This window comes from Rhinopithecus roxellana, chromosome 12, assembly GCF_007565055.1.
Source record: "Rhinopithecus roxellana isolate Shanxi Qingling chromosome 12, ASM756505v1, whole genome shotgun sequence".
Taxonomy (NCBI): Eukaryota; Metazoa; Chordata; class Mammalia; order Primates; family Cercopithecidae; genus Rhinopithecus; species Rhinopithecus roxellana.
The window spans coordinates 53,800,636-53,819,042 of record NC_044560.1 but is presented as its reverse complement, the minus strand read 5'-3'; the positions used below and the strand labels follow the sequence as shown (position 1 = coordinate 53,819,042).

Below are 18,407 nucleotides of genomic sequence, written 5' to 3'. Positions count from 1 at the left end.
TGACTGCTCACCAGCAGAGAACAGGGTGAGTGATGTGAAAACAAAAGTAGTGTGTTTATGTGTCTACATTCACACATAACACTAGATATATGTAATTTAAGTTGAGAAGAAGAAGTTACCATGGTTTTTTCCTAAAGATCAGAAAAGACAAAATGGTTATAACCGCATAAAAGAGATTCGGATATGATTAAAGTACTATTTTCTGATTATAAGGAATAAGAAATCGGACATCATTACACAATGTATTTATAAGTGGGAAGATTTTTAATAAATTCAGGATAAATGTGAGACAGTTAAAAATTATTAAACTTGAAGATACTATGTACATTGTTTTTGTTGTTATTTAGCTGCTATAATACCATTCTGAGTGGGATTTCTTTTTAAAATTCTTGTTATATATGAAACATAATTTTTTTTAAAAATTGAGATGGGGGTCTCACTATGTTGTCCAGGTTGCTCTTGAACTCCTGGCCTCCAGCAATCCTCCTGCCTCAGTCTCCCAAACTACTAGGATTACAGGCATGAGCCACCACACCCAATCTTTCAATACAGTTAACTTTGACAACTCCACAATACCAACACAGGCTGAGTATCCCTAATTCAAAAATCTGAAATGTGAAATTCTCCAAAATCGGAAACTTTCTGGGTGCCAACACGACATCACATGTGGAAAATTCCATGCCTGACCTCATGTAACCGATCTCAGTCAAAATCTTGTTTCGTGCACAAAATTATTTAAGATGTATAAAATTACCTTCAGGCTATGTATATAAGGTGTATATGAATCATAAATAAATTTAGTGTTTGGATTTGGGTCCCATCCTCAAGATATCTCATTATGTATATGCAAATATTCTAAAATCCTAAGGACTACTCAACTTGCACTAAACTTTAAGAATTCTTTGATCTCTCTAGTAAGGTTTATGCTCTGTAAATTAAAAAGATGCAGTCACACAAAGTCTTATGTTTGGAATTAAAGAAATATATATAATAACCATAGGGGGAAAAAACTGTATATGTCTTTTCAATACCTTTATTTTACATTAGCTTGCTTTCTAGACTATAGAAGCCGAAAAAGCAGAACCGTCTTACGCAGCTTTGTACACCTGGAGTCTTAACACAGAGAAGGTACAAAATAAACTAATTCATGAAGTCACTGAAATACTGATTGAGTATCTATCGTGTTCTAGCCACTGTTTTAGGTGTCGAGGATGCAGCAGTGAACCAAGCAGAAGAAAATCTGCTTTCATGGAGCTTATGTTTTATTAGGGGAGAGACATAAACAAGATAAATAAAATACACAATATGCTAAAGAAAAAATAAAGTAGGGAAGGGAAATAAAAAGATACAGGGATAAGAAAGAGGCTGAAAATCTAGATAAGACCGTCAAAGAAGGCTGGCTGAGAATATGAGTAAAAGCTGAAGAAAGTGAGAGTGAGCCACCTGTGTATCAGGAAAGAACAGCTTAGGCACAGGGAAGAGCAAGTTCACAGACCATGCTATTTGAGGACCAACGTGGAGGCCAGTGCGGCTGGAGTGGTGAGAGGAGAAGCTCACAGGAGACAACCTTGGAGAGGCTCTGGGGGACACATTAGGAAGGCCCTGAAGGTCCCAATAAAGACTGGCTCTTATTCTGAGTGAGACAGGAGCCACTCGGGCCGAGTGGTACAATCTGACTTATGTTTAGTAAGATCCTGGGCCACTGGGTGCCCTGTAGCGAAGAGACTGAACTGGTGTAAGAGCAGAAACTGTGAGAGCAGTTAGGATACTATTAAAAACACGCCAGGTGAGGTATGGTGATTGCCTAGACTGGTGCGCAAGCTGTGGATGCAGAAAAAAGTAGCTGGATTCTCGATGCATTCTAAAGGTGGAGTCAAGAATTTGCTCATGGACATGGGTGTGAAAGAAGGAACCCAAAGATTCTGACATGAGCCAACTAGAAAGCTGGAGATGCCATCATTTGCGATACAGCAAGACTGTGGGAAGAAGAGATTTGGAGTGGGAGTGAGGTAGTGGGGAAAAGGGTATAAGGAGTTCAATTTGGGATAAATTAGGATTGGGGTGCCTTGTAGACACTTAAGAGATGTTAAGTGGATGGATCCATTTCTTTGAACTTCAGGTTAAAGCTAAAAACCAGAAGTCAGCAATGTACACACAATATGCGGAGACTGGAGACTGGATGAGATTATTAAGGGAATGACTGTAGACAGAGGAGAGGTCCAAAGATTGGGCCAAGGAACTCCTCAGTACAGAGATCAGGGAGATGAAGAGAAATTGGCAAAGGAGACCAAAAAACAAAAAACCAACCAAACAGGCAGAGAGGCAGTGGAAAGTCACGCAAGTCCTGAAAGCCAAGTGAAGAGTGTTCCAAGGGGGAAGTGACCACATGTATCAGCTTCAACAAAACACCAAGAAGACAAGGACTAAGAGGTAGAGGTGACAGACTAACTTGAAAAGAGGTTAATTCTTATCAAGAGAGATCAAGACAGGATGTCAAAGAAAAGCTGGAAAGAAGTTTAGACAACTCTTTCAAGGAGTTTTGCTGATTTTGGAAGGAGAATGGGGCAGAAACTAAAGTGGAAATGGGGTGGAGTTTTTTTAAGATGGCAGAAATAATAACACAATATGCTTGAACACTAATGGGAATGACCCAGTAGAGAGGGGAAAAAAAAATCAACGAAGAGAGAGATGCATGAGAGGACAGTGAGTGGCCAGGCAGAATCATTCAGTGATTGATTCAGAAGGCTGGTAAATTATATTATCTTCTTCTCTCAACTAAATCCCAGCATTTGTTATACAGTTTGGAAGAGTCAGAACTTGTCTGAGAGAAAAGATATCATCATCCAAACCCATATGGGCTGAATACAAAAAGACAGTGATTGTTAAGTTCTTGTTTTTAAATTGAAATTGATCACCCAGTACCTGCTCCATGACATATGAAGAACTAAAAACCCCACTGCTGCTGCTACTGGAGCTGGTTGAAGAATCTGCTGAACTCCCAGATGGGGTCCCACTGCCAGAAGTCTTCACTGTAAGGATCTGTTCATCAGAAAAGCCCAGTTGGTGGAGTAGCTTTTGATCTTTATTCACTGTCAGCTGCAAAAAGTGGTTTCTTAATTATTGAGAGGAAAAGAGGAAATTATTCATATCAGGCTAAATATTTATATTATAACATTTATTATTCATAAAAACTGCTTATTTAAACCTACCAGGCTATCATTTGTAAATATCTGTATATTATCCATAGGAGAGCACAACTGCTTGGCTATTTTCCACCGGACACTCCCTATGGTTTCATTACTGTGAGCCTGTAAAATAAAATTAAACATGTTGTGAGAGAATTCATTTATTTATTCATTTAAACAACTGGGCATCTACTAGGTAATGGGCACTGTTCTAGAAGCTGGGAACACAGCAGAGAACATAAAGACAAGAATCCCTACCCTCGTGAGGCTTCCCTTCTGCTATAATTAAATGTTCCATTCTACACTCCACCTCCTCCCCATCAAGCACGGAATGAGACCTCAAGCCCGTCTTCCACTGCGGTGTTGTCCACTCTTTCCCTTTTTCACTGTGCTCCCCTCACACCAGCCACCGTGCTTGCCTTTGTACCTGTTCCTCCATTTGCCTGGAACGTTCTCCCAAGCAAACGTCACTTACCCTGTCACTTTACTCAAGTTTGTGCTCAAACGTCACTACCTCAGAGAGACTTTTCCCTGTCCACCTTTAAATAAAATATTTTGTGCATTCCCATCACCCTCTTATCACCGTCCTCACCAATGTATCCTACTTTACTCTTATTTGTTCTTTATAATACTCACCACTGCCTGACATTATATAATATTTATTTATATATCTGCTTATACCCCACAGTTTCATTTCAGGTCTTTATTCTACATCTGTTTACCAAACAACCTTTAGAATGATTATTCATGCAGCTATCTCAATCAAGACTGCTTTATGAAACTAATAAGACAACATGAAAATGGCTATAGTTCTTAATATAAACCTACCTCGACAGTGAAGGTATCTTTGGTAGACTCATAGGTAACATTAAGAGTTAAAAGATGTCCATGAAATGAGGCACCATGAGGTAGAATAGTTCGTGGAACAGAGTAAAAATCCTTAAAAAACAAATAAGTCAAGTCAGATGGACAGTACCACATCAGAAATATATACCTTTGTACATATGATGAATGAAGATGCTTTCTTAAGAAAAGAGAGGCTAACTGGGTTTGGTGGTGTGCTAAACTCCCAGCTACTAGAAAGGCTGAGGTGGCAAGATGGCTTGAGCCCAGCCTAAGCAACATGCGTCTTAAAAGAAGGAGGCGGCTTACCTCTATAGTGATCACATAGCGCTCTGCCAGAAGCAGCAGTCTCTCAATTATTACAAGTTTAGTGGATCTACAGATTAAAAAAAAAAGTATTACAAAGTATTTGAAGTGAGTTACTGATCTGACCTCAATTCTAGTCTGTTTCACCAAAACCACAATTAACAGTTAGCACTCAGTGGTCAAAGACTGAAATTTGCAAAGATTAAACTTCCCTTTTACCCAATGGGGAGGTCGTTCTACCAGCTGACAGCTGTAGCATACAGATGGGATAAGGGAGAAGCCTGTACCTCCCCATGTTTCCTTTCCTTTCTTCTTTTTAATTCTTTAAACAGTTATTCCACAAATGGAGGACCTGGGTTTCTAGGCCTATCTGTCCATTAATTCATCAAGAATGAAATCAGTGAGTTTGACTCTCATTAATCTTGTAACTAAAATATGACATACAATTCTGTGAACACATGAAATCTGACAAAGTTCTGAACCGCCTGAGAATTAGAAGACAAATGCAAATCAGTAAGTATGACACAAACAAACGTTGCTATCTGAAAATGAGATCTGAGATCTCTTTTGGTTGAAGACTTATGGGAGCTTACTTATCAGTTGAAATAATCAGACTGCAATATTCATCAGCTTATATAGTCATAACCCCATACTTTACTAAAGAGAACACTGCATGTATTAACATTAAGAAATGAAAATCCAAGTCCTCTTAATTTAAACATTTTATATTCCAGAGAGTCTAGATATTTCAAAGAGGTATATATCTAAAACTGAAAAGAGGTGCTAGTTTCTAACAATTGGTCTGGTATGCTGATTAGCAGTACCAAAAATTTCACTCTAAAAACAGCTGATTAAACACATTTTAGCAGTTCTATTAAATATATTTAACGGAGTTCTAAATTATTCCAGTCTATGGGCAAGAACTAGAACTTGAAATTCAGATGAAAAATTTTCAGAAAATATTTAAGTCCATAATAAGTGAGTGAACTATTGAGTGAACTGTTTTTAAATTATGCCTCAATAATGAATTAAATCACAGACAGTATTATGAAATACTGTACAGATGACAGAAATCCCACTACACCAAGCTGGAACAATTATGGATACTGAAAAGTTCTTTCCAAACTAGTGAAATGAGATAAACTACAATGTTCTGGTTCAAATTCGACTTTGAAACTATATATTCTTATTAATCCTCTTTAGAGTTTGTAATAAGAATATTTTAAATTATGTGGTTTTTCTCTGTAGTCCACCAAATATGAAATGATTCAGAATAAAAAGCACTTAGTAAAGAGAAAAAAACAAAGAGCATAGTCATTTAAAGAAGTAGGAGTTTGGACATCCTAACCCAACAGCACATAAAATACACTTACATTCTAATTTATCAGATAAATAAACCATTAAGGAACTGAGTCATAGAGATGGACTACATCTTACAAACATGTAATTGGGAATTCTTAATATACATTTTAAATGAAAGTCTATTTGAGATATACTTCCAACAATGTAGGAATGTGAAAGTCATGTTAGTGTTCTTATCATGAGTTGAATCTATCATTACTTCTGCCATTTAAAAATGAAGTCGGAAAAGGCTGAGTTTGTTGGCTTCCTTCATATTAACGAAGTATAGTACACAATACTCAAGTCATTTTTAAAAAGAAGAATGGGCTGGGCGCAGTGGCACAAGCCTGTAATCCCAGCACTTTGGGAGGCTTAGGCCGGCGGATCACCTGGTCAGGAGATCGAGACCATCCTGGCTAACACGGTGAAACCCTGACTCTACTAAAAATACAAAAAATTAGCCGGGCGTGGTGGCGGGCGCCTGTAGTCCCAGCTACTCAAGAGGCTGAGGCAGGAGAATGGCGAGAACCCGGGAGGCGGAGCTTGCAGTGAGCCGAGATTGCGCCACTGCACTCCAGCCTGGGCAACAGAGCGAGACTTCGTCTCAAAAAAAAAAAAAAAAAAAAGGAAAAGAAGAATGGGGGAAAGGACTCACTGCCTTGATTCCCCCTTTTTAAAGGAAGGCTTTAACAAGCAAAGGAATATCCTTATTCAGTTGTGAATAAGAATAGTCACTCTAGAGTAGAGACAGACTCTATGAGTACCCATCACTAGAGGGCAGCAGCAGAGTGAGGTATGGAGAGCAAGCCCTTCCCAGAGCACTCGCCAGTTTTCTGGGAAACAATGACGTGGTGCTGCTTACCAGTACAGGCTCAGAAAGACCCACAAAAGTATTTTAGTTACTTCCATCTAACGTTCCAAATTATGCATTGTTTCTCCTATATCACCTATTCATGAAATCTGAGTTTAGCGTCTGTTGTAGTTCTCTGACATCAAAGAACTACAGCAGATGCTAAACTCAAGATTTCATCAATATGGCTGGGCACGGTGGCTCACGCCTGTAACCCCAGCACTTTGGGAGGCCGAGACGGGTGGATCACGAGGTCGAGACCATCCTGGCTAACACGGTGAAACCCCGTCTCTACTAAAAATATAAAAAAAAAAAATTAGCCGAGTGTGGTGGCGGGCGCCTGTAGTCCCAGCTACACCGGAGGCTGAGGCAGGAGAATGGCGTGAATCCGGGGGGCGGAGCTTGCAGTGAGCCAAGATCGCGCCACTGCACTCCAGCCTGGGCAACAGAGCGAGACTTGGCCTCAAAAAATAAAAAATAAAAAAGATTTCATCAATAATAACTGAAAACTCAAAAAACAGCAATGTAATAGATTGAGACAATGTACAAAAAAAAAAAAAAAGAGAATGTCAGTTTAAAGTTTTAACACAAACATTGGGGGATAAAGTTCTCACTAAAAATTATTTTGAAAAATACTTTTATTATTTGAATATTTTAGTGACTATGATTATATTATAATGCATAATTTTAATTAATCATCTTCCACTTCATTCTGCTTACCCTATTAATGCTCTGAGCTTGAGTATTCAAGGAGAAAAACCTAAGTAAATATTTTAAACTTGAAAAAAATTAATCTTCATACAATGTATGTGTATTCCACTCTAAACAGTAAGTTATTCATACTACATAGAATAAAAGTAAAATGAATCAAATAAAAACTAAAACAAGAAGACTTGTCCACCAGGCACAGGGCAGTACTTGGGTGGTTCTGGTGATGACCTACACACAGAACTTCCAAAGAGACACAGATTCAGGGGTGTATGATGGGGAACATGTAATTCTGAGGATTATGACAGCTTGCAAAAATTATGATACAAAATGAAGAAATCAGTAAGAAACCTACACAAAAAATACCATTTAAGAAAACTGACGTGTGTGTGTTGTATATTTTTCACTTCTGATCACTTACCTATAAGGAGACTGAACTGAGGTTGCTACAGTTGGCATGGCAGTTGCTGTAAGCATTTTTGTTGCTCTGGTCACAGCATGTGTTAGAGTGGGGCCACCAAGTGCTGAACTGGCTGCCTAAAAGATACCAAACAGTCATTCTTTATCAGGGTTTCTCAACCTGGATGCTAATGACACTCTGGACAGGATAATTTGCTGTTGCAGAGGGCTGGCCTGGGCATTCATTGCCAGATGTTTAACAGGATCCCTGGCCTCTACCTACCTAGGGACCAGTAGGATGCTTCTAGCTGTGACAACCAAAAATGTCTCCACATATTACCAAATGACCCCCAGAGGCAAAATAAGCCCCAGCTGAGAACTAGTGCCCTACATATGTTAATACTTACATGGGACCTCATAAAGGGTATTTGAATACTTGAACATTTTTTTCTAATGACGTATTTGCATAGAAGTCACAATTAGGGAAATACTGTACATATTCTAGCACATACTTATCATCAGAAAGTTTTATTGGAATTGGGAGGCAGTAGCATTTTAGGCTTTTGGAATATTTTTGATTAGGTATAAAACTTAAGCATATCAACTGAATATGAATGTTTAATGCTTTAACTGTCATGCTAGAAATAAAAGAGATACATGTGAGATAGCATTACACAGCAGGCTTCTAATGGACAAAGACAACCGATACCACCTACTACTAACTGTCCTGCTGTGGCCTTTAATAACATTTATGGTATAACTAGGTGAAACATAAAGTTAAAAAAAAAAAAAAAGAAAAGAAGCAGTGCTTGTATAAAATTCCTGAACAGAAAAAGAAAAAAGAGAAAAAGATTCTATTACAAACATGGAATGTATAGATGACCTATTTTCTGAAGACAGTTCCTATACTCCAAAAGGGGAGGAAGGTGGATGGAGTGGGGAAAACAGCTGATGAGAGGGAGAAAGATTTCCTATAAAGTACACTTATATACTGGGCAAACATCTGTTCCCTATGCCACAATATGGTACTGTTGATAAATTCTTCAATAGGATCCAGCCACAAACATCAACATTATAAATTATCTAAAAATATAAAATTACAAAAGGAAAAAAAAATTTACCTCAAAGAGAGGTTAAATAAAATCTGCTACTCACTTCTAATCTTGTGTAGCAATCAGCAATGAATTTCTTATGTAAAGATACTGAATCCTGAAAGAGTATATGGAAATTACAATTAGTCCTTGACATTTAGTTGTAATCATTATTCAGCACAAAATATCAAAATAAGCCAATTTTTGGTCATGCCAAGGATCATAGCTTATCACTAAAATATATATATAATTTTCTGCTTTTTTGTGTATGGGTAACTTCTTTCCTTAGATACCTACCTTCTTTAATCTAGGATTTAGATTAATGTAACTATAGTTTATGATTAGCTGAATAGCTTCATTAGCAATTTCTTCATCAGGTGATTCCATGGCTATTTTCCAAATGAAATCCATTCCTATCAATTCCAGCTTTTCCACATACTGTTCAAAAGAAGAAAAATTATAAAGCATATCAGGATCACAAAATTACAAAACCAGAGACAATTATTTTGTTACATCATGAGTCCACACTTCTTCAGTTCAATACGAATTAAGGCTGCAAAACCTCAGCTATATGAAAATAATATACTGATGTGGAACTTTAAAAAAGCAACCAACCACAGAAGCACTGGGCAAATTCCATGGGAACCAGGATAGGTATGGAGATACCTCTTCAGACATCCCTAGACCCAAAATGGACACACAGCCCAACAGGCTGCTGAAGCAGAAATAGAGCAGGAGTGAGATGGGCACCATCTTCAGGAGCTTTTCTTCAAAAGGAAACACAGTCAAGCCAGAAGTGGTCACTAATTCTTGGGGCTCAATCTGGTCTTTCTAAAACTCAGTAGGAAATAGCAGGACCCAGAGCTTGTAAGATCTGGTAAAAACTCTTACCACCCAGGAAGTCATGTCTTAAATAAAAAGGACGTAGAAAAAGAGTTAATAAGCCTTTTTCTTTTTTTTTTCCCCCAAAGGGGTATGTGTAAACATAAACATAAGCTGTACATCCTAGTTTTCCTGCCTGTCTCTTCCTGAATTTTTCTCCCCAAATCCCTGCCATTGTGATCCCAGGACGAAGACTGCGCTTGCTTTTTTTTTTGAGACGGAGTCTTGCTCTGTCGCCCAGGCTGGAGTGCAGTGGCCAGATCTCAGCTCACTGCAAGCTCCGCCTCCCGGATTTACGTCATTCTCCTGCCTCAGCCTCCCGAGTAGCTCGGACTACAGGCGCCTGCCACCTCGCCCGGCTAGTTTTTTGTATTTTTTTTTTTCAGTAGAGACGGGGTTTCAACGTGTTCGCCAGGATGGTCTCAATCTCCTGACCTCGTGATCTGCCCGTCTCGGCCTCCCAAAGTGCTGGGATTACAGGCTTGAGCCACCACGCCCGGCCTGCGCTTGCTTTTTTAGGTACATGTGAATTGCTGGATCTGAGGAGTTGGAAGCTTAGGTGAACTATCCCTGTTCTGCATTCATGTAGCCACAGGAGGCCACTGGCTGTCCCTAGATCAGCCAGAAATAGAGAGATGTGAGGAGGGACTGGTGTCCTCCCAGGTAGCTGGTGAGGCATGGTAGTGCAGGTAGGAGCCTCCCTTACACTCTAGGAGAAGCTCTGTCATCAAGGTAGAAACTGGCAGTCAAGGAGATGCTGTTCTTTAAAAAAAAAAAAAAAATCCATGTTATCTCTCAACACTTTTTTTTTGTTTGTTTTTGTTTTGCTGAATATCAAGTTATACTAGATTATCCAAACTCTCTAGATTTGAGAATAACATACTTACCAGCTGAGCTCCTTGTCTTTTCAATCGATGATCACAAAGATTCACATTTTCAAAAAAAGTTTTAAATAAGTTAAAACCTGTAATTATAAAATGCCAAATAAATTAACGTACTCTAGGTAACACAGATAATCAATGAAAAGACTCAAAGTGGATCAAGAACTAAAACCATAAGACTCTTGGCATTGGTTTCTTAGATATGGTACCAAAGCAGAGACAACCAAAGAAAATATTAGTACATCGGATATAATCAAAATTAAGTGCTTCAAATGACACTAACAAGGAAGTGAAAAGACAACTCACATAATAGAAGAAAATACTTGCAAATCAACCATCTGATAAGGAGCTAGTATCCAGAATACATAAAGAACTCTTACAACTCAACAATTAAAAGACAAGCCCATTTGAAAATGGGCAAAAGATTTTAAGATTTCTCTAAAGAATATAAACAAATGGCCAATAAGCACATATAAATAGATGCTTAATATAATTAGTCACCAGAGAACCGCACATTAAAACCATTAGATTTGGCCGGGCGTGGTGGCTCAAGCCTGTAATCTCAGCACTTTGGGAGGCTGAGGCAGGCGGATCATCTGAGGTCAGGAGTTTGAGACCAGCCTGACCAACATGGTAAAACCATGTCTCTACTAAAAATATAAACATTAGCCAGGTGTGGTGGCATGTGCCTATAATCCCAGCTACTTGGGAAGCTGAGGCAGGAGAATCACATGAACCTGGGAGGTGGAGCCAAGATCGTGCCACTGCACTCCAGCCTGGGCGACAGAGCAAGACTCCATCTCAAACAAACAAATAAAAAAACACCCATTAAATTCTGATACCACTTTATACCCATTAGGATGTCTAAAATAAAAAAAGGCAGATAATAACAAGTATTGGTGAGGATGTGAAGAAATTAGAACCCTCATATATTGCTGGTGGGATTACGAAATTACAAAATAGTGTGGCACGTTGCAAAACAGGCAGTTCCTCAAAGGTTAATTACATATCACAACAATCTGACTTCTAGATATACATCCAAGAGAAATGCAAACTAATACCCACAGAAAAACTTGTACATGAATGTTTACAGCAGTATTAACCATAACACCCAAAAAGGGGCAACAATCAAAATGTTCATTAGCTCATGAGTGGATAAATAAAATATGGTACACCCACACAGTGGAATATTATAAAGCCATAAAATGGAACGAACTGCTGATACATGCCATAACCTGGGAGAACCCTGAAAACATTATGCCTTAATACAACTAAAGAAGTCAGAGATGACAGATCACAGTGTATGATTCCACTCATATAAAATGTTCAGATTAGGCTAATCCATAAAGACAGAAGATAGATTAGAGGCTGGATAAAATGAATGGAAAGTGACTGTTAATAGGTATAGGTTTATTCTTGGGGTGATGAAAATGTTCTGGGATTGGAACAGAGTGAAGGTCACATAATTTTGTGAATATACTAAAAGCCACCATTTGTACACTTTAAAAAGTGAGTTTTATGGTATGTAAATTATATCTCAATTTAAAAATTCAATGAAAAGAAACACCTGAAAGGAGGATTTCTATACTTTGATACATTTTTACCTTAATGAATCCTTTTGTACTAAGAAATTTTAAAAAGACAATTTGGCAATTTGACCTAGCAGGCCATATGATTTAAAAACTAATTATAAGATACCATTCATGTAAAAAGGAATTTGAGTACTAAATATGTCTTTATATGTACATGAAAAATTCTAGAATGATATTCCTGTTTAGTTGCTTCTGGGAAGGAGGATTAAAAGTAAAGGAAAGAGTAACACTTCTTACTTAAAAGTACTGAAAAAAAATGATCTTAAGTTTTTTCCTACCATTCATAGTGATTTCATATGACTCCAATTTAAGAATTTTCTCCTTGAAGAGCTGTTGCTGAACATCACTCTCGAGATCATGCTGCCCTTTTGTAAACCATTCAAAACACATCTGTGGAATAAGACAAATATTACCCTGCAACTAAGATCCATTTCAGGCACATACATACTCCAAACTGGAAAAGTAAAGATAAATTATTTTAATACTTCAAATGCTTATATTGTCAAAATACCACTCAAAGCTAAAATGCTTGGAATTCTGAAATTAAACGAAGCGGTTACTAGCAATCTTTCCTCTAGATAATGAAAATATCTACTCATACTTTTCATTGGATTTTATACTTGGGTTTTTCCATCAACATTTATTGCCTGCTTATGCCAGGCACTATCACGATAGTGAAGCCTTTTGACAAGTCTAGGAAGTAGTTAATATTATTCTGTCAAATAAGATGAGGAAAATGAAATTCACTGTTAGAAAACATCAAGGCAGGTGTTTTGTTCCTGATTTAATCTATCTTTGGCTGTTTAATTATAGTTTAAAAAAAATTTGGCCAGGTACCAATTCTTCTTTACTGTTTTTGGGGTGCAACATCATTATAGGAACTCAAAGTTTTCTGTTGATAACTTAAAATTAGTTTCATATGGAGGGGAAAAAACTTAAATATATCTAGAATTCTTTATACTCATTTGGTTAAACTTGGTATTTTATCCAGAATGGTATCAAAATTACCAAAGAACTCATACATTTATTTTTATCATGAATACATGTTATATAAAACATTTTTTCAGCACTTACAGTTCTTGGCCCATACTATTTATGCTTATATAAACTGAAAAGTGTTTAGAAGATGTGAAAACACTTTTCAGAAAAAGTGAAATATTTAAATATTTCTGCCTTACTTTATCCACACTACCATCTTCTTACCTCTCTATCTAATTCACAAACATCCTGGCCAGTTACAAGACACTCCCAGATCTCCTTGGCACGATTCCAGCCCAGATACAGAGTAGCTTCTTGCAAGAAAAACGCCAGAAATTTTAGATGTGCTTCTAAATACTGCAAAAAGAAATAATGCTAATTAGTTAACTCCAGGCATTCATTCCTAAAAGCAACATTAAAACAAAACAAAACTCTTAAGTTTTAACAACAGTCTTACTTAATCCTTTTTCATATAATTTAGGGTAAAGTAAATATTAGAATTCTGTTTACAAGTTGATAGTACAATGTAATAGCAGCTATCTATCTCAAGTCTATTAGAAATTCGGTTGATTTTGGACGTCAATAAAATGTAATTTCAGCAATCTCAGAGTAAAACACTACAAATTCACAACTGGTGAGTTAACATTTTTTTCCTAATTTTTACAAAAACTATAATATTGCTAATCTATTGATTTGAAAAACAAAACCCATTATCCACTGAATTAGCAATTATTATTTCAGATCAAAGAAAAAGATGTCTATTCCTTCATCATATGAAAGATAACTCACAAACATCAAGATACAAAACTGTTTCATCACTACAAAGATACTTCACACAACCTCTTTATAGTTACAGCTAACAAAAATTCTTTTTATAGTAAAAGTATAAAAAGGTCCAATGAATGTTGTAAATCATGAAGCAAAAACACAAGGCCTGATACCTCCCGGTAAGTGTACCGGCCATCCACTAGTGTAGAGCCACTTAAGCCTCCAGGCCCGGCCACAGCAGCTGCAAGCCGATGACAAGCGATCAAACTTCCCGTTACCAATTTCACTATTTCAAAATTTTTCTTCAAGTCTTGAATAATGCTCTTGGCGAAAATAACAAAAAGAAAAGTGGTAATGAGAATTTGCAGTTATTTTGTTGGTTTAATACAAGCTGCTATTTAAAGATGTAGTCCTAGATGAGACAAAGCAAACGTAAGAATTTCCTCATTCATATTTCCCACACAAAAGTAAACAAAATCAATCTGGTATGTACATTTACTAGAAAATTAATAAACTACTAACATTTTCCATCTAAAAAACATTCCTTTTTTTAAAGCTATTTAAAAGTTATTTAAAAGTTTAAAATTATTTAAAAATGACTATTTCACTTCCTGTATACTTTTCTGGATCGTTCTTCCCATGTCTATATACTGAGGAAACTCTAGTACTTTAAGCAAACTAATCTTTTTATGATACAAAACAAGCAACAAGCTTTTTAAATCTTTTCAAACCAATTTTTAAAATGCCATTCTAACTTTTGAGAACTGGTTTAACTATTTCAAAATTAAGCAAATAAAAAGAAAATGAGTTAAGGAGATATAAAAAAAAAAGCTCCACAGAGATGAAAGCAGAATGATGCTTAAACTCAAGATTATTAAATGATGTAAGTGAATTACATTAATAAACATAAAGATAGTGCCTATAAACTCAGCAATTTTAGCCATGTTTTGTTATTATAAAAGTTATGCCAGTAACTGTATAATAATAAAAAATAGCTATACCCTTACCTTGTCTTGCTTTTGATAAGTTTGTTTTATGAATGAGCGAGTAATTTCATGGAGCTGACGTAAAGCTGGTACCACCCATACAAACTGGGGATTATTAAGCTGAGATGACTAGAGTCAAAAAGAAGTTACATTAATTAAATTTAGAAATAAACAGCAGATTCATTTATTAGCTATACAAAATTTCCAAGTCAATCAGGTTTGTAACACATTTTACTATTTTACTCTTTATATTGACCATTTAGAGCTTATCTCCATGCACTCATAATTCAGTCTTCAACTTCTTAATCTGCATGCAATTTCCTAAAGCCAAGAACTGCAAACAGGAGTGGATGTGAAGTGACAGTAAATGTACAGGGGTACATCAGCAAAAAACAGACAACAAGGAATTAGCAACTTCAGAGGACAGATTAAGTAGCACAGACTGCTAAGTCATGTTGACACAAAATAAACTGATGGCCAAAGCTTAACTTGGATAATATTGAACTGCATGGTAAGTAAAATGGAGTAAGAATATTGCTTTCTATGATTATATGATTAAGATACCAATGACATGATCAAGATACCAATAGTGGTCTAAATATTAAAGAAAATATTCATAATCTGTATTTCCTAGTTAAAACATTTTCATAAGAGGTAATTCTACTTTTATTAATTATTACAGACATTTTACACTTACACTGTACATTTTTCAAAACACTTTCAAATATATTATTTCTGAAACTGGTATATGACAATCCTGATCGTCATAGCACAGATCTAAAAAGTCTACTGTTCGTGTAATATTCTTCATAAAGACAACTACTTTTTAATAAATAGCATCTTTCAAACTATGAAATTTCAAAATTGGTAAGAATTTCAGTCAAAACATGACTACAAATCTCTAACCAAAAAGCTGAGTAAAAACTTAAGTCCTCAGCATTCTTCAGAGGCTGAACTTTTTGTTTTAAAGCCTCCTTGTTCTATTGAGCCCTAGTATAAGATGAAGACCCTTGTGGAGGGGAAATACACTTTTGTTGTCTTTGTAGAGAAACATCTCACTATTGAATATGTAAATGTGAGCAAGTTATTGTCACACAATAGTTTTTTCCTTGCCTCATAGAGATCAGCCAATCCTCAATCAGCAAATACCATATTTCCCAGATTCTAAGACAAAGATTTCATATATGTTAACATTTCTGAAATTGACACATTAGACAATTATGTCAAAAGAAACTCACTAGCCACTAGGCACGGGGGAGTAAGTTTTTATATAGCTGTGCTTACCTGAGTATGTGCAAACTTAGCTGGACACAAAAGGTATTTATTCATCTACCTGTCATTTTGGTTGTTACCTGGTATATGTAGTACCAAACAAGAATGGCTTTCTCACTTAAATTTGGATCACTAATATGTTACTTAAATGTTATAAAAAATACTACACTATAATGCAGCACTAACTAACCAGTTGTGTCCATCAACATAATTAAAATAAAAGAAAACAGGCAGTGGTCTCACACTAAAGCATTTTCCAAAGCCAGGAGAAGTTGGCATGACAGACTCATACCCTGTGAAGGGCTGTACCACTCAACACTAAATATCTCTGTGTCCTAAGCTGCACCTAATTTCAAGAGAAGGTGTTTGACTTGTAGTGTACATAACTCAATCGTGAAAAAAAGCAGCTTGAGTTTTACAAAATAGAACAAGCACACAAAACTCCATATTCATCAACATGCCTCAAAATTACACAGCCAATCTTAAAGATTTCAGAGAGGTCCAAAGCATTACTATATACAATGCAAAGCAGTGTGCTCCCATGAAGCTGTTCATAATTGTTCAAAAAAGGCTTAGGCTCAACCTCTCATTAAGAATCTAAACCAATGGTCCATAACTGCAAAATGGACAGTTTCTTTTTTCTTCTTCGCAAGTTTATTAAATCTGAGATGCAGGCTGCAATCACTGGCATCTTAGAATCACAGAAATAAGGTATATATTAAAGGCCAACTATGTAGTGAGACCAGCTAGACTATTTCTCGCTACACGTTGCAAAATGACAGTAATAAAAACTGTAAGGTTCATATCCAAACAGATACCTTCCCAAAAGGATTACAAAATTGGGACATAAATATGAACTCTTCAACAACAAGCAAATATATTAAAAAGTATCATGATGGCCAATTAAGTCAATTATGGTAACACTATTTTTATTTAATATTGAAAATTATCCTTTGAAGGTAACTTGTTATACAATAAAATTCAAAGAAAAAGTCCATAAAATTAAAATTTAAGAATTATTTCTAATATAGCCCTTTTAAAGTTTAGCAAACAGGAAAGATGTTATTTATTTCATCTTATCTATGACATGGTGACAAGTTATAAGAAAAATTTTAATTACTCTTCTCCAATTACAACGAAGACATCTGATAATGTCACAGAGTGGAGGTTTCATAAGTAGGAGCTAATGGGATGTCTAAATTGGACTCAACATTAGATGAAGCCCTAGAGGTCAAATGGTTTAGCCTGCAAACCTATGCCTAAATTATATTTATTCATTTTTTATACAATGACTGACTTACTATTTCCAATGATGAGGAACTCACTACCTCAGAAGGGATTGAATTCTGTTTTCAGACTGTTCTCACATAAAAGTTCATTGATACTGAAACATGCTTCTGCATAACTTCTTAGGAGACAAAAAAAGTAAGTTGAATGAAACTTCTCTATGACAATGCTCTAAGTATTTAAAGAAAGCTTTCATGTTTTCTTGAGTTCTCTCTTCTCAAAGTTGAACATCCCCACTTCCTCATCTGTCTTGTTTTTCCAGACCTACCCTTTTATCTAGGACCACAGCAAAAATTTTTGCTCGGGAGGACAATTTCTAAAAGTATTTCCTCTTGTACTAACCACATCATGTGAAAGTATCTGTACTGAGGACATTTTGCTACTTTTATTTTTGGTTATGTGTTTTGTTAAGTAGAGGCAACTCAGCTACGGCTACGTGAGGCTTTTGGTGTCCTCATAGGGTGAAGGGGAGGAGGTAAGAGGAAGGAAACCAACATTTGCTAAAAGCCCGTCAGGCACTGTGGTAGGTGGCCTGAAGATAAACAACTTAAGGAATATCAGATACAACTAATTGAGGAAAAATTCGGTTTTTTTTTTTTTTTTGGTTTAGTAATTTGTTTTTGGATGAGTACATTTAAACTTTTTAATTGAAGAAAAAAAGAAGTGAAATAAGAGGGAAGGATTGGGGTAGACAGTGGAAGGTATAGAAGCAGCAAAGGAAAGAGGACCAAAGGAGCCGAGGGTACCCTGCAGAATCTACAGAAATAAAGTTAGGAAATCAAGGTCAGAATTTCTGAACACAACAGTGGAACTTGGGAATTTTAAGAGTATCAAAAGCACAGGGAAGGGGAATCAGTTGGGGGAATAGAGGTAGCTGAGGATGGGAGGGGAGTAAGAAGTGGGTGATCTTGTCTTACCCTTTGCTTAGTTTCTGTGTAGCCTGGCAGGGAGACATAATCCCCAGTCAGCCCACCTTGCTGCCTGGCAGGAAAGGGCATAGCATAGAAAAACACCTTTAGTGGAAGTAAATAATTCACC

General features: G+C 36.5%; 1 protein-coding gene across 2 annotated transcripts in view; it reads right to left on the bottom strand.

The window, feature by feature from the left end:
• The window catches only part of USP24 (ubiquitin specific peptidase 24), a 145,530-nt gene that overhangs the window by 68,791 nt on the left and 58,332 nt on the right, over nucleotides 1–18,407 (bottom strand). For both annotated transcript variants that reach the window (XM_030942132.1, XM_010372705.2), the window contains exons 17-28: nucleotides 14,832–14,939; nucleotides 13,998–14,147; nucleotides 13,282–13,413; nucleotides 12,357–12,468; nucleotides 10,493–10,569; nucleotides 9,021–9,161; nucleotides 8,788–8,841; nucleotides 7,655–7,770; nucleotides 4,338–4,404; nucleotides 4,014–4,124; nucleotides 3,210–3,308; nucleotides 2,923–3,096 (exon numbers count right to left, since the gene is read on the bottom strand). In XM_030942132.1, the coding sequence (XP_030797992.1) occupies nucleotides 2,923–3,096; nucleotides 3,210–3,308; nucleotides 4,014–4,124; nucleotides 4,338–4,404; nucleotides 7,655–7,770; nucleotides 8,788–8,841; nucleotides 9,021–9,161; nucleotides 10,493–10,569; nucleotides 12,357–12,468; nucleotides 13,282–13,413; nucleotides 13,998–14,147; nucleotides 14,832–14,939 (1,341 nt within the window). The remainder of the gene's footprint in view (nucleotides 1–2,922; nucleotides 3,097–3,209; nucleotides 3,309–4,013; nucleotides 4,125–4,337; nucleotides 4,405–7,654; nucleotides 7,771–8,787; nucleotides 8,842–9,020; nucleotides 9,162–10,492; nucleotides 10,570–12,356; nucleotides 12,469–13,281; nucleotides 13,414–13,997; nucleotides 14,148–14,831; nucleotides 14,940–18,407) is intronic.